Source organism: Photinus pyralis, unplaced genomic scaffold, assembly GCF_008802855.1.
Source record: "Photinus pyralis isolate 1611_PpyrPB1 unplaced genomic scaffold, Ppyr1.3 Ppyr1.4_LG8, whole genome shotgun sequence".
Classification (NCBI taxonomy): domain Eukaryota; kingdom Metazoa; phylum Arthropoda; class Insecta; order Coleoptera; family Lampyridae; genus Photinus; species Photinus pyralis.
This window is the reverse complement of record NW_022170819.1, coordinates 5,568,170-5,585,035: the sequence shown is the minus strand read 5'-3', so window position 1 is coordinate 5,585,035 and position 16,866 is coordinate 5,568,170. Positions and strand designations below refer to the sequence as shown.

Sequence of the window (16,866 nt, the reverse complement as noted above, 5' to 3'; positions counted from 1 at the left end):
CATTTTAAATGAGCGAATTTAGTTCTAAATAGGTAAATCGATAAATTAAGAAATTTTAATGGGGGATCTTTAAATCACGGCCACCATATTCTTAACCGACGATCTTAGAAAGGACATATGTTGTGGGGTAGGTCAATTGGTCGATACAGTGCGTAGTATAATCGTACGTCGTAATTTCCTGTTCTTTTACACGCGGTAGTGGCTGGCGAGATAAATCCGTTGGTCTTGCTCCCTAAAGAAATGCCAAACAATTTTATTAAACTGTATGAAACTAATTTAATTAGTAGTGATTTATGAAAGAGTAAGGTAACGGCTTTTTTAAGTGCAATACGTGCCCTAAACTCTACCATTTTGAAATTGAACTGGAATACAACAATTTACCCTTTTCTTTGTAGGTGGTGCCGCCAATTAAAAGGAATAACATGGCACAATGTGATCTCTCCCTATCATATCCTTCCTGCAAGACTGAGTCGCGCTACTGCAAATTCGCCTACTCGTGGTGCCCGACCTGTGATAAAGATTCGCCTCGTCGACGATCGAAGAGCGAGACGAACGAGCCATGTCGACGGAAGGGGCGCGAGATGAAGGGCACGTCGAAACGGTGCGACTGGAATCAGGAATGCGAAAATATGGAGCTGGAGTACGAGCCGAAGGATATAAGATACGAGATATGCCGCGTTAGGTATGAGTTGATATTCAACTGTTTCAAAAACAACCTGATGATCACTATACCTTTGTTCAAGGGATTGTAGTTGACCTATTGTTTTGGGTGTTTTTTAGGCAAATTTGGAATGTAATAGGTCTCCAGTGGGAATGGGATATTCTGTTGTTATAGGTCAATGATCTTGAGGTTGCTGTAGACAGATAGTTCATGACAGGGGACGTTTAGGGTTTAGGTTTGACTGCCCTACTGTAGTAGGTACAAGAAGCTATTGTATTGACTCATCGTCTTTGATAATATTAAGGAAAAAAATAGTTAATCGGGGAGAGAGATTTAGATTTAGCCTGCTTTGTCTGCTATTGTATGTAGGTGTGTTCTTTCAGATATTCAAAGAAGTTCGGAATTTGGAAAATCTTTTTTTGATACCTTTTTAGTATTTCGAATTTAGGTCACAATCATTAAGAAATCGGTTTGCGATTTTTACAATTTTACAACGATGATTCGTTACTATTATTCAATTTGAAGTAGATAAATCAAATCAGTGCGGGTGACTCCGTAACATTTTGGTTTCCTACTGACCTAAACAAGCTCTTTAATGTTGTGCCATCCAACCTACTAAATAACCAATTCAACACTGAATTAAAATGCTTAAGTGGCAGAGCATGAGCGGTAGGTGCTAAATATAATGAAATAAATAAGCACAACTAAAAATATGTGATCAAGAAACGAAATCCTCAACCTAAAAACAATTTAATTAACTGTTTAAAAGCACCTTGTGGGCGGCATTCTGAATTTTTGGCACGGAATGAGATTTGGAATGTGAGGGGAACCCCTTTCTAGCAATTTTCTTTATTGTTGAGCAACTAAGCATACAATTATGTCTTTTTACACGATCTAACAAAATAAAATTGAGTGAGTTTTTGTGATTCAGGAAGTGGAATTGCTATTGAGACTAACTTATTTAAAGTTTGATGTAGTATGGCAGAGAAAGGGTGTATTGCACCACCTTTTTTTTTCCTGTTGTTGGAATTAAGGACCAATTTGTGTGCATATCCAGGTACTGTTCAAATTTTTTTGTAGTTTCAGTGCGCTTATCGTTTTTTGTCACGTTTTTTCAATTTGTAAAAGATTTGGGATTGGCGATTTTGGTGTATAAATTTATCTCTTATTACGAGAAATCTGAACTTTTTTTGTGTGTCATGAAAACAATCAAGATTCAAATTTAAATGGTCGTTTAAAGGGTGAGAACTGTTACAGGGAATCAACCAGAAAGAAGGAGAGGTAGGGACCGTAAATAAAAAATAACCAGACGGATTTTTGTATGTAAAATAACTTAATTATTATTAGAGAGGTAAGTATGAAGTCAGATATACTCAGGTCAAACAGGCCGATATATATATTTTTTTTTTTCGAAAAATAACTCGATCTAATATTTTTATGTAGAAAAATACAACTTTTTTTATCTTGGGATGAGAATTTTGGAACCTGAACCCTTAGTTCCAACCGAGGTTCCAACGTTGTATGTGTTGTGCTTGCTGGAAAAAATGCAGAAACGCAGGGGATCCCAAATTTCAATTCGATGATGATGATAATGTCTATTGGTGATACGTTTTTCTATTGTGGAGTCCACATTAGTTATAATTGGTCATGATATGTACAGATTGTTCAAATTTTTATGGGATACCTGGGTTTCTCTGTTATTACAAAGACACTAGTGGTTTTCATGCTACTTTTATGAAAACCTTAATAATTAAACTCCTTATGGCCAACTGCGTTTTTTGAGTTAAGTTGATTTTGAACATTCGCTAACTTCAGACCCCCTTCCCATCTTGACTATGCTAAATGTTATTTAAGAGGCGAAAATGAATTACAACAGAAGTTCCTAGCTTGAACTAGGTGGCTCACTGTTTTTTGGATTTGTCAAATTTCATCAAACGTCGATGTTTTAGATCATTTTAAGCAACTTTCAAAGAATAAAATTGTATTGTGTATGTACAGGGTAGTTCAAGTTCGTGGCTCACCATTGGGATCTCTGTAACGGTGGGAGATACACTGTAGTATTGAAAACTGAAAATATCAAATTTCGTTTCATTTTCTCTTAAACGGCCAATGGGCACTTTTTGCGGAGAATCTGAATCTGTTATCAGAATTTCCATAACGCGCTATACGTAAAAGCTATTGGGTACTACTTTCTTATTTCTTATGGACACCATATTGGATTTTTACGGAATTAGATAAAAGACAAAAAAGGAATTCATTTGAATGCATTACCATTATAGCAATGTTGATTCAACAAGATCTAGTTACCCATGAATATTTTGTTGAGAAATGAATGTAAAACCACTGGTTTGAAATTGTTCTTGTAATTATGTAAAATTATAGAGTGTGACCCGTTATTATTTTTCCTTTTTGGTTCTCTATTTCATACCGTAGAAATCCAATATGGCGCCTATAAGAAAGTACTACCCTGTAGCATAGTGTTGAAAACGAAATTTGACATTTTCGGTTTTTCAGCATCTGTTACATATTTAAAAAAAAATTTCAGATGCGTTTTTTAAGTCATAAAAATTCGCAACTGTCTCCCCCATTTACCCTACACTATATCTCTCACCGTTGCGGGGATTCCAATGGTGAGCCACAAATTTGAACCACTCTGTACGTATGTACAGTGTGTGCTATTTTTGTTGAGATTACTGTACATCTCAATTATTTTTAATGATAGAGGCTTGGGGTTTTTGTGACCTTGTGCCACTTTTTTTGTGAAACTTTTACGGCCAGTATTATAAAGCATTGTTAATTATGTTGCCAGGCTAACAATGTTCATAAGGCATGCGAATGGACCCTATGTATCTGCACATCAGTTATTTGTATTCATTTTCCCGATTACATTGATGTATGACAACCTATATTTTTTTGTACACAGGGTGTAGAAACGATTTACGCACTATAGGGATTTCAATGCTAATTTCTTTATGTGGAAATCTAATTCATTTAGAGCAAAGTTGCAAATAGGTTTCTTGTAGCTTGAAAAAGTCTGTGTCTGCTCATATTCTCATTTATTATTTTTCAATTCAGGAAACCAGATAAAATAAATAAATTAGGATTGCGTATTATGAAAAAATCGAATTTTTGTTTCAATACAGCAAGAGTAATTTTTGCTAAAATCACTCGCGAAATGATTGAAACAAAAATTAGATTTATAGGTATAATTATAATTTATAATTCTTAATTTCTTCGATTTCCCACAACAAAAAATTACAAATAGGCACATGACTACACGCAGAATTTTACAATCTACAAAAAATTTATTTACAACTTGCTGTAAAATAATTTGGGGAGAAAATATTGCAATATAAAGAAATTACCATTGAAATCCATATGGAGCGTAAACCGTTTTTACACCCTGTATGTAGTTTTATGTATCATTCATATTTTTCAAAATTTTGAAACGGCATGTTTCTACCGTCCGTCATTTTTATTGATTGGTGTCGGCTGCCATGAATACAATAAAAAAAAACAAAATCTCCATGAATCCATGACCTACTATTTAAAAACCGTAAAAAATAAGGTTTTAATTTATGGTTCATGGGTAAAATTTAAAAAAATATTGTGATACATCAATGCAATCAGGAAAAAGTATATAAGAAAACTAGATGTAAAGATATACAGGGTGTTGCATTTGAAAAATGCCAACTTTGGGTCAAATCTCGCAAACGGTAGTCCAAAAATAAAACAGCAACGCAAAATTTTTATTAAATTATTCAAAAGATTTTCTTTTTCTGTGTACAATCTACAAATTATACCAGGTTTTATTACAGAAATAAACGGGGAAAAAAACAACTAAAATTTTTTTTTGTAAGATGGCTATTTTGATTTCGTTAAAATTTGGGTAGTTGTACAGGGTGGCCAACTAAGAATGCGAGGTACTGTATCTGAGAATCTATCCATCGTAGAGGCTTGCGGTAAAAAAATTTATTACTAAAACGACCACGAGCAAAACCTGGAAAATATTTTTAAGTTTCTGAAATGGGCGCTAGGGGGTGTAACTGCAATCTGGAATCTAAAAAAGTGATGTTTCTATGAATTCCGCTATATTAACATAACAAAAAAATGTCCGGTCTTTGAAGTTGACGATAATCTGAACAATTTTTGTTTGACAATTTTTCCTGTACCTATCTCTAAAAATGAAGTGGTGGGGGGTATTCAAAGGTGTCCGTAAAGAACACCCTGTATCTTCGAAACGGCTCATCCGATTTAACCAAACTCGGGTTAGTTCAAAAGAGCTATTCTTCAGCTACAACTATTATACTATTTGAAGTTTTGTTAGTTTCACATATCACCGCTTGAGGGCTTTTTTCGACATTCCGACAGAAATGGTTAATTTTCTCAAAAAAATTAAATGCATTGGTTCGATTTTTTTTTCATGAAAAAGTAGCTAAATGATGCCTAAACAAGTTCGCGAAAACAGCATCTCGATATCTTGAGATATATATATATATTTTTTTATATCGTGATGGCCAGCATTTCGAGCATTTACGGCGGCATTAAAAGCTTCCTTTTTTAAATCGATCCACCTTAGGGCCACAAATTATATAATAAAAATAATTCCAGAAAAATTAGCTTAAAAAAAAATAAAATTTTGAGGGTATAAAATTTTCTTTGGCCTAAATTTTAGGTTAGGAACAAGATATCGAGATGGGATTTTCGCGAGCTTGTTTAGGCACCATTTAGCTACTTTTTCATGAAAAAAAAATCAAACCAACGCATTTAATTTTTTTGAGAAAATTAACCATTTCTGTCGGAATGTCGAAAAAAGCCCTCAAGCGGCGATATGTGAAACTAACAAAACTTCAAATATTATAATATTTGTAGCTGAAGAATAACTCTTTTCAATTAACCCGAGTTTGTTAAAATCGGCTCAGTCGTTTCGAAGATACAGGGTGTTCTTTACGGAAACCTTTGAATACCCCCCACCACTTCATTTTTAGAGATACAGGAAAAATTGTCAAACAAAAAAGGTTCAGATTATCGTCAACATCAAAGACCGGACATTGTTAGGTTAATATGGCGGAATTCACAGAAAAATCACTTTTTTAGATTCCAGATTGCAGTTACGCCCCCTAGCGGCCATTTCAGAAACTTAAAAATATTTTCCAGGTTTTTCTCGTGGCCGTTTTAGTATCTAATAAATTTTTTTACCGCAAGCCTCTACGATGGACAGGTTCCCAGATACAGTACCTCGCATTCTTATTTAGCCACCCTGTACATTAGGCATAAAGGATGTAAGACTGCCAAAAACGTTTTTTTTTAATATTATACCTGCATCAGAATCGCAAGGTATAAGGTTTAAGGTACTAAGTCTGGGACTGAAATAAAAAATCCTCTCAGATCGCTTTCTGCGAATGCAAAAGGCTTCTCATAGAAATTGTTATCTAAGGGTATATAAATATTATATATCACTGAATTCAGAATAAAATTCTCTATCGAATAACGAAATAAGAAAAATATAGTTCTATTTAAAATAACAAAATTGGTATTCACAGTTTGTGAACCACTGGTTGAAAAAAAATTATTTCGTGCTCATTAAAAATATTTTTGTAAAATAGAAATTGTTTGCTAATTTATCCGACCTCGTATCTTTTGAGATAGCAATAGTGGACAAAATAAAATAAACACCCTGTATAGGCGGCATCTTGTTTTTCCCTTCGATATAGTACTATTGCATTCCTTCTAAACTACTTTTTTTCTTGTGTTTGTCATTATCTTTATTAGAATACTTGAGAGTTTATACCTGAAGGGGAAGTTATGTTGTCCTTGACAATAGTGCAGCACTCGGCCTAACTAAGATAATGACAACCATAAGAAAAAAATAGGTTAGACGGAATACAATACTACTATAAATAACGGAAAAAAGAGATGTGGAACCACAATAATCGTCTGCCATTTATATTTTTAATTGTATATTTTGAGTAGCTCTAGGGCCCCCTCGCGTGACTCATGGTTGGTAGGTGTGAGACTCACTGGGAAAAATTTCAGATTTTACAATTTATATACAGGTTACATGCCACTTAGACTATTATTTTACCGGGTATGTTACGCAATTCCACAAAAAAAATGTGGATTTTGTCAAAACAGTATTGACAGAAATCTGGACTATAATGGGAAGTAAAGTGCCCACAGTTTTTGAAGGCACTTGTCATCATTTACGGTTTTAAAATTAAACACTCTGACAGATGGTCTTAAACTGTCACCTAAAATCCTTGATTTGTAGAGTATATGCTTATGCTGTGATTAATTTTTATATACAATTTTTCTACGAAAACAACCTAATTATGTATGTATAACGTTAGGTCCAATCTATGCGAGCTTCCCACCACGTACATCACGAACAATTGTCAAACGATCAAATTGTCAAATGCCGATTTCGTCGATATCACGGAGAAAGGCCTGAAATGTCTAGAGAACACGTTCAAGTCGAATGATTGCGGCGGCCACTTTCCAAATTACGGTAGCATGAACGACAAATCCGATCGCCTAACGAAGCTCTTCCCGAAAATCGAAGAGACCACGAAAAATATCAACTCGATCGTCGTCAAACTGAACCCGAAATTAGAATCGTTAAAGCCTCACTTTACCAGCGCCATACCAAAGGACGTCAAGCGAGACACTGCCATAAACCACCACCATCATTACAGTAGCTTTAGTCCGAAGAATAACGAATTAGCCAACGCCGAGATTAGAAATAAACAGTACGCCGTTTACAATTGCGAAAGGTCGAGGTGTTACGACGCGGCGGCGGCGAAATTCCAGCCGATGTGTTCAAACGTAAGTGCCGACAGTAGACTTGACGAAGCTAGATGTTATGATACGTACACAGCCTTCGATCGAAAAATCGACGTGGGGCGTTTAAAGCAATGTTACGCTCTCGAAGTCGAATTGCTCAAGGAGAAGCTGAAGGAACTAAAAAATACCACCAGTGATTCGCCTACAGTATGTTTCTCCGTTTACTATGAAGGGCTATAAGTTATTTGTTTTTATAAGTGAGTTAAAGTTAAAGTTAAATGTAGAATATAAGCCTAATTGTCAGTTAAAAGTAGCAAAGAGCAAATAACTTATGTCTCTTTTACGTCTTTGTAGTTTACATTGTCATTAAATTCTTAATTTCATTTCAGGATAGCAAAGATGTTCATTTTAATAATAGCGAAACGATTAGAAAAGATTCCAAGAGTAGTGTTAAGGTGTCAATTAAGACCAAGGTGAAAAATTTGGGCGCGAAACCGAAGAAAAAAAGCAAAGGGTTTTCCTCATCCACCGACATGTCCATTAGGTAATAAACTTGCTAAATGTTTTCTTTTAATCGATCTTATCGTTTTAAGTAATATTAGCGATTCCGAAGATAGCGATTTGGAGACTTTGGAAGATAACGAGGACGTGCTCGATCAGTCTTCGTCATCTGCGTATAATTCGAATATTCATAAAGGTAGGTATTGGTAATTGTAAGTACATTTCGAAGTATACATACCGGTGACATTACTATCAAACAGAACTTTTTGAAATGTATAGAAACGGCGTATTGAAAATTCTACTAAAGAATATACGCTCGTTTTCGCCTCACCTCGCGCACTTGGCAAACTATACAGGGTGGCCCATTAGTGTACATATGGGTGGAAGATTGCGGGTCGCACATATTTAAAATTTATTGTTTGGGCATATTGAAGGAACGAACTTGCAATTGTTCCACTGGGCGATTTATATCAAGGTTGCATTTTTAAAATAGAACCCCCGGTATATTATTGCACATTTCGATTTCGTTCATTTCGTTTACGGCAAAATGAGGTGGGGCACCATCGTGCTGAAACCATATTTCTTCTAAAATGTGCACACCTCACTTGCATAAAATAAAATTGAACCTCGACGGCACTGGCAAAAAAATTTTATGACAAATTTTATTTTACCCACGACTAGTTCAGTAATAAAATTGTTTTTATATCCCTTACCTTGGCCCTTTATTTTCTCGTTAAAACCTGAAATTCGAAATGTTCTGATTTGATTGAACTCTAATTTCCATTTTTCTTTACCTGGATGTAAAATATTAGATCAGTTTCTTGCAAATAATATTCATGGGTCGATTCCTTTAGGAATATCAAAATTACTAAAAATAAAATCCCTTATGTTCAGTCAATTTGTACTTATGGTTATAAAAGATCCAGTGGAATTTTTCGACTTTAAATGGCGAAGAGAGAAAAAACCAAGTTCGCCAATGTGGCTGACGTTAAATGTAAAATTCATTACCATTAAAGTGAGCTATGAAAGAGTTTATACAGTGAATTATTAGAGATTGTTGAATTATAAAAGAACTATGTAAAAGGTAATAAAATCCTACATTTGATTCAATAAACTTACCTTGGTAGTTCATTTAAAAAAAATCAAGTTACCTGTGATTGAAATTTTGAAAGTTTACCGATTACTTTTAACACAAAAAATACTGCAGCGGAACAGCCTTCTAAGTTTTACAACTGCTATTCAATTTTTACTGAAAAAATGACGAATTGCGACTAAGATATCATAAAGTCACACTAAAATTGACCAAGGAATCTAAATATGCAGTAATATACAGGGGTTATATTTGAAATGAAACTTTGATATAACTCACCCTGTATAACAATTGCAATTTCGTTGAAAATATTTGCCTCAAATATTTCTGTGACAATGACCGATTATGTTCAAAAGGGTCACTAGCAACCCCATAGTTCTGTATGAAAGAAATCCTCGTCGATCTTGAGACAATTTTTTTTTCGGGGCTCAAAAAAAGGCAGTGTATAACCTTCCTTTTTTACCAAAAATCGACTGCACCAAAATTTATCGGGAAAACACTTTTTCTTATTAATTTTGGTGCGTAGAATCCAAAACAATTCGTACTTTTTCGATCGGACTTCTCAATCAAAAGTTATGGACCAATTTCGAAAGAAAATTCAAAGGGCTGTAACTTTTGAACTAGTAGCCAATTTGGAATTGTTTGAAATGATGGATTCTACAGGCCACATCTATAAGAAAATTTTTTTCCGGGTCGATCTGAGACAATTTTTTTTTCGGGGCTCAAAAAAAGGCAGTGTATAACCTTCCTTTTTTACCAAAAATCGACTGCACCAAAATTTCTCGGGAAAACACTTTTTCTTATTAATTTTGGTGCGTAGAATCCAAAACAATTCGTACTTTTTCGATCGACTTCTCAATAAAAAGTTATGGAAACCAATTTCGAAAAAAAATTCAAAGGGCTGTAACTTTTGAACTAGTAGCCCAATTTGGAACTGTTTGAAATTATGGATTCTACAGGCCACATTCTATAAGAAAATTTTTTTCCGGGTCGATCTGAGACAATTTTTTTTTCGGGGCTCAAAAAAAGGCAGTGTATAACCTTTCTTTTTTACCAAAAATCGACTACACCAAAATTTCTCGGGAAAACACTTTTTCTTATTAATTTTGGTGCGTAGAATCCAAAACAATTCGTACTTTTTCGATCAGACTTCTCATTCAAAAGTTATGGACTAGAAACCAATTTCGAAAAAAAATTCAAAGGGCTGTAACTTTTGAACTAGTAGCCCAATCTTGGAACTGTTTGAAATTATGGATTCTAGGTTGTAACCGTAAGAGTCCTCCAACATGCCTTTATATAGAATTTTAAATATGTGCGTTAAGAAACCCAAAATCTTCCACCCACACCACTAATGGGCCCCCCTGTATAATTTATGTCCCGATTCCCAGGTCCTCGGAATCGATGCAGAGACTTTAAAACAGTGACAGAAATTGCAATGTTATTTTTATTGGAGGAGGTTTCTGTTACTCACGAAATTATAAAATGTTCATATCCAAACCAAAGAGCCTCTTGATAATAGTTAAATGTTGATAAATGGAGAAACTTGACCTTTTGCTAAAAAAAAGTGATTAATTGCTACAGATGCACCTGCGTATGTTTTAATTGAACACAGCGTAGATAAGATGTTAAATTGAATGCTTGATTTAATGTTTTCAGGGGGAGGTGACTTTGTCAATTGGCCGATTAGAGAGAGTCTATTTCCTTTCGTACCACCTTACATAACGTTCACCTCTCACGCGAAAAGCGCGAAACAATTGCCATCGGCGTCTCGTCACCTAAAATGGAAATTAAGCACAATAACGCCGATCCTTATACGAAAAACACTGACCAACTCTGGATTTCGAATGGTGCGAAGTGAGTGCTTTACAGGTCTGCATGCCCAATTATTTCACCCTGTCCTTCCACAATCTTTTCCATTACTTTGCGCACCCCCCACTAACCGTTCTGAATACTAGAATCGAACGACTGGATGGGCACGTGGGGCAAGCACATGAAATCGCCGATGTTTAAGACGCTGAAGGAGACCCAAAAGCTAAATCACTTTCCCGGAACGTTTCAGCTCGGTCGAAAGGATAGGCTCTGGCGCAACTTCCAGAAGTGCATTCACATGTACGGTTATAAGGAGTAAGTTTGGGGAGTGTCCGACGGTGCGTTCGGTTTCTGTAACGTTTTGCGCAGATTCGGATTTATACCGCGGACGTACGTATTACCGCAAGATTTAAAGTTACTAAGGCAGCAGTGGCAGCACAAGAATGGAGAAGGTGATGAAAAGTACATTATAAAACCTGTAAGTACATTACACACTACACTTTTTTCAGTAATGTGGTTTCGGAAAGTAACAATTATAATTCAATTTTGATTAAATAATAATAATAATGGTCATTTATTGAAGGATAACACTACATACTATTAAACAGAATTCATTACTATTACTATTAGTGGCGTGCCATTTGCAATAATGACAATAATAATTTATAGATGAAGAAGAGAGGAAGTTAATTAATAAAAAAGGACAAAAAATAAAGATAAATAAAAAAAACAAAAAAAAGAAAATAATTTATATATGTTCATGAAGGCCCAGCCTTTAATGTTTCATCACACTTATCTTCTAGATAAGCTCCTACGTGCATACATTTCTTTCCTTGGTAGTTTGACTTATCAAATAGATTTAATGGTAATTTAATTAATTGACAGACTGGGTCTAAAATAGTTTTCTCCATTTTAGAAATTCAATTACTACCGTAATTTGCAATTGATGCTATCAAATTCTGAATTTTAATTAATTTTAATAATAATGATAATGATTTTAACCAAACAAAAAAAAGCAAATAAAATAATAATAATAATAATTTAGTTGAATTTTCTCTTCAGCCCGCCTCAGCGAGGGGCACAGGCATTAAAGTCATCAACCGTTGGACTCAGCTTCCCAAGAGGATGTCTTTGGTCGTACAAGAGTACATCGCAAATCCCTACCTAATAAATCGCAGCAAATTCGACTTGCGACTGTACGTCTTGGTGACGAGCTTCGATCCCTTACGCATCTACTTATACCCCGACGGCTTGGTGAGGTTTGCTAGTGGTAGGTGTTCCGCGCCGGCATTTTTCCGTGTGAACGTTTGTTTTTATTGCAGTGCCGTACAGTGTCGATTCGAAGGATTTGAAGGATAGGTACATGCATTTAACGAATTATAGTATTAACAAACTATCCAGCCAATATACCGCCAACGAGGACGCGAACGCGTGCAAGGGTCACAAATGGTAATATTCATATTAACCGACTGTTTGTTAACTGTCTATTCACTAGGACCTTGTCGACGTTGTGGGAGTACATGGAAAAGAAGGGCGTAAATACGAAACGATTGTGGAAAAATTTGCAGGAACTTGTCATTAAAACTATCATCACCGCCGAATCTACAATCGTTCCGTTGTGTAGGGAAAATATGAATAGTCGATATAGCTGTTACGAATTGTTTGGGGTGGATGTGTTGTTAGACGAACAGCTTAAGACTTGGCTATTAGAGGTGTGTACAACAGCAAGTATAAACAAAAAAAAAGGTATTATTCAATACCTGATTTTTTTATGATGGAATGAACATTTACCAATGTTTAGAATTCGTGGCCATGTTTACTACCCCTTTCCGCAATGAAATAAATATTGAAAATACCTTTGTCACTATTAAAAATATTTATTAATAATTATAAAAATTTAAGTAAAATGAAACTGAAAGTGTTGGTAATTCAAAATATCCGGTCATAACTGTGGTTTTCATTAAATGACGCACAAACAAATGATGGTACTTCGGAACTTCCCATTTTTTTTATTGCACTTACATTTAGAAGACACTGGGTTCGTTGTAATTACAGATGTAAGATTGGCTCTTTGATAGCTTCTTATCGTAATGACCGGAGATAAACTTTTAAAAACATTACACGCAAATCTAACAATAACATATACAAATTAAAAGGCGATTATTTAAACAAAATTACACATCGTTAAATAAATAATAAATTTGTTAACAAAAAGCGAAAGAAGTAGAACAATAGCTCTTAAGATAAACCTCTAGTAGCGACACAGCCGTAGTAGAGACGGACAAAGTGGCCACAATAGCGCATTTTTTATTTTGTGAAAATGCGCTGAAAACTTAAAAAACAGACTGATCCCTATACTATACATATCCTCAGATATCGATAGGGGCACTCGCACATAACGTAAACGCTCTGTCCATTTACAGGTTAACATATCGCCAAGTTTACATAGCCAATCGCCTTTAGATGAGTACGTTAAAGGACCGATGATACAGTCGATGTTCAACTTGGTACAGTTCCACCTGCCGAAGAAATTGGGACGTTTAAATCAGGGGACGCCCCTATGCTACGATCCGCGATTGTACTCGACCTCGCTAACGAAAAAGGAAGCCAACAAGCAGGAGTACTTTTGCCAGTCGATCTCTAGACAAGAGGTGCGTTTTGTTTATCCCTGCGACTCGCTAAATTGTCTTGTTACAGTATGCCGAGGCGATTCTAGAGAATTTGACCGGCGATGACGTGCGCCATCTGACCAAGGCGGAGGATGAACTCACGGTTGTCGGCAATTTCGAGAGAATCTTCCCGACATCGCAAACGCACAGGTACCTCGATTTTTTGGAGGTGCGCTACTACAATCGCTTGTTTGATGCTTGGGAGTGCAAGTATGAGGGACGAAGGCAGAAAGGTAATACTTTCGGGTGGAATAAACATTTTACCATTGACAAATTGTAGGTATCCAAGTATTGCAGATGTTGTGCCAGCAGAAAATGCACTTGAAGGTGGCGCCGCCTAACGTCATCGACAAGGTAGTAGATGTTATTAACTGTCGTATGTTGTAGTGAAGTCTTTTAACACAGTATCTAAATAGTCCATCTATAAACACTAATATTTTTCTATTATCATATAATTCAAGACGAGAAATTTCATTTTAACCACCCTACAAAGTGTTTGTTCACGATGTCGCAGTAAGTCATGTGTTCATAATTCATTAATTAACATGTGTTTATAACGATTACCATTAATGTAACAATCTAGATGACGCTGATTTAGTAATATTCTACCTCAGTAAGCTGTTTTTAGTGAGACAGAGTAGCATCTTAACCAATAGCGTTTTGCACGAAATTAATGTCAAATCTGGTATAGTGTTGGTTGATGTTTGCTGATATAGAAGTAAGAATATTATCGGTGTTAGTCGTTTGGATGTACTTTCAAATAGGGGCGTATTTACAGGGGGCGTTTGGCAACCATTTGAACCTCCCCCTCAAAACGTGTATTTTTTTAATCAACAATAATTTTTGAGATTCGTAAAAGTCAATTTGGGTAATTCTTCAGGGCCTAGGAGGAAAATTCGGAAAGTTTAGACAATTTGATCTCGATCTAAATTCACATCTGGAAGGAGTTTTCTAAAATTCAGAAGAAGTTTTCCGTAGGAACATTACCATGAAGGTTTTTAAAATTCCAAACAGATCTTTAAGAAGATTCCTAAGAATGTTTCCAATGTGATTCTTTCATAGATTCCATGTAATCCTTAAAAGGATTTGTAGAAATATGTCTTCCAAGGCTCTTGGATCACCTTTTCAGGTCACCATATCACCAATAAGGTTTATGATTTCAAAGGCGGTTTCTTATTTCTAAAGCTCAATTTACATTATACTTTTTTCGTCTAGAAACTTTGACTAGAACTTGTGCTAGATTCGACACTATACTAGAAATTTAAATTTACCGCTTTTTGATGCATTGACTTTTGTGTTTCAATGGCAGTGCTGCCAATTTCGGAAAAAAAATCACAATATTGTACATTTTGAGGTTAATTTAAATTGCTAGGAAACAAACATGAATAACAAGCAAAAGAAACTCATTTTTGCTATGTACATGTACCTAATTCAAGAGACTTATATTTGAGGTTATGTTCAAGAGTATAAAAATAAAGTTGTTGGTAGCACGGAATTTGTTCTAATTTGGTGCTAGTGCGCAAGTCACAAGTATGAAAGTTGGATGGAAAATGGGTCTGGACCTAGTTTCAGATCTAGTTTCTAGATTAGAAACTTGGACTGAATTTTCTGATTTACATTGTCAAAATTTTAACAAGTTGTACTAGTACAAGTTCTAGTCAAAGTTTCTAGACGAAAAAAGTATAATGTAAATTGAGCTTAAGATTTTCAAGAAAATCTATAGTAAAATTCCTTGGAGAATGTGTATAGGCGTTATTCACCCCTCCCCTTCCTTTTACATCTTGGAAAATTCTCAAACTCCTATTTTTGTTTGAGCCTAATCGAAAGCTCAAACACTTTTACAATAAATATTGTTTTTACGCTGAAATTAGTATAAATCCACTTACCTGTGTAATTAACCATAACGATGCATGGTGCTTAATAGTGTCGTGGCTTTGGTAAACTTTTACTGAAGTGCTTATAGACAAATACAGTTCATGTCTAGCAAAGGTTATATGTGGAAAAATTTGGAATTACGTAAAGTCACTAGATATAGAAAGTACCACAATCATCCGCCATTTTTTGGGCAAATTTGCTGCCAACTTAAAAAAATTGACAAATAAAATCTGAATAGCTGTAGTTCTTTTATAACCTAACTTCCTAGTACTGTCATGTTTTATAAAGATATATACAGATATCTCCAAAACAGGTGGAACAATTCCTAACATTACCTCATTCCGCCATTTTTGGGCAAAGTCACTAGATATAGAAAGTACCGCAATGCCATAAATTTGCTTTAAAAAAATTGACAAATAAAATCTGAATAGCTGTAATTTTTTATAACCTAACTTCATAGTACTGTCATGTTTTATAAAAATATATACAGATATCTCCAAACAGGTGGAACAATCCCTAACATTAAAGTTACTAGAATCTGGTAATTTCCGCCATTTTTGGGCAAAAATCATGCGTTCTCTCTCTAACACACGAGCCTAATGGATTGCGGTACTTTCTATATTTAGTGACTTTAGAATTACGTTGTCAGAGGCGCCATCTGGCGCGGTGACGCTTCCAAACTTTCTCACTTATAATCTTAGCCTTCTAGAAATCCTATTGCTTAGGGTAGTAAACTGTGACTGTTCATCGAATTAATTGAATCTTAGATGGTTGTCTTCCACTAAGTGAAAATTGTACTAGAATTTCGTTCTCCTAGATAATTGATTTATAAATCATTTTAGAATTTGCTGAATTCGAACCCTTCGGCGCAGAATGGGACAGAGGGCGGCGATCTTCCGATGACGATAACCAGTTCGGCTCTTCCAGAAACGCCAGTTCCAATTAAGTAACGGTTAAGATCGTTCGAGAGAGCTCTCCATGGATAGAATATTCGAAAGGTGTACGGTTAATTTGCTCGCGTTCTCGTCAAATGTCGATGGGAAAACATGAATTGTGCATTAGAACTCCAATTCCATAAGACTGCCGTGTGTGTGCGTGTGTGCCGTCTGAATGAAGTTTTTCCTTTTGATTTATGACCATTTGCTATTAATTGTACATCTTTGGAATTTTGTGCTCGTTCATTTGTCGCAACTCGCTTACACTTTTTGTATCTGGTATGTGTATGATGAACGTGTTAACGTTTTCTTAATTTAATTTTCACTTTAGCTCTACAATAATTAAAATATTTATTATTTTTTTAATTATGTGTTGAATCAAATTTTAATAAATGCAATTAATTTTTGTACAATGACTTGTATTATTTTCAGCTTTCATCTCGGTCCACAAGCTTCCTCACTTGTCCTTTAGATGACCACTCTCCTCCCTGCACTGGCTTTACATCTCCCTCACGACATTTGCGTTCTCCTTTACATTTTTCT

General features: G+C 35.2%; 1 protein-coding gene across 5 annotated transcripts; it reads left to right on the top strand.

Annotated features, from left to right (window-relative positions):
* The first annotated feature begins 11 nt into the window (after positions 1 to 11).
* Positions 12 to 16,736, top strand: LOC116178677 (tubulin polyglutamylase TTLL4-like). 5 transcript variants are annotated; one of them, XM_031498248.1, is made up of 15 exons: positions 12 to 32; positions 396 to 682; positions 7,012 to 7,651; positions 7,834 to 7,988; positions 8,038 to 8,141; positions 10,692 to 10,904; positions 10,991 to 11,159; positions 11,214 to 11,322; positions 11,907 to 12,114; positions 12,167 to 12,293; positions 12,340 to 12,556; positions 13,268 to 13,495; positions 13,542 to 13,746; positions 13,794 to 13,867; positions 16,231 to 16,736. In XM_031498248.1, exons 2-15 carry the CDS (start codon positions 423 to 425, stop codon positions 16,336 to 16,338), a joined length of 2,817 nt encoding a protein of 938 aa, XP_031354108.1. In that variant the 5' UTR covers positions 12 to 32; positions 396 to 422; the 3' UTR covers positions 16,339 to 16,736. The 5 variants fall into 5 exon arrangements, with proteins under 5 accessions (XP_031354108.1, XP_031354107.1, XP_031354109.1 ...); XM_031498247.1 differs by having other exon boundaries at positions 23 to 127; XM_031498249.1 differs by lacking the exon at positions 12 to 32 and adding an exon at positions 150 to 306 and having other exon boundaries at positions 8,047 to 8,141.
* The last annotated feature ends 130 nt before the right edge of the window (positions 16,737 to 16,866 follow it).

Excerpts from the sequence above, each read along its gene's own strand:
- LOC116178677 (XM_031498248.1), top strand. The coding sequence starts at position 423 with ATGGCACAATGTGATCTCTCCCTATCATATCCTTCCTGCAAGACTGAG. Across the intron at positions 11,323-11,906 it reads AAAAGTACATTATAAAACCT|CCCGCCTCAGCGAGGGGCAC; the intron begins GTAAGTACATTA and ends TTTTCTCTTCAG. Across the intron at positions 13,747-13,793 it reads TGAGGGACGAAGGCAGAAAG|GTATCCAAGTATTGCAGATG; the intron begins GTAATACTTTCG and ends GACAAATTGTAG.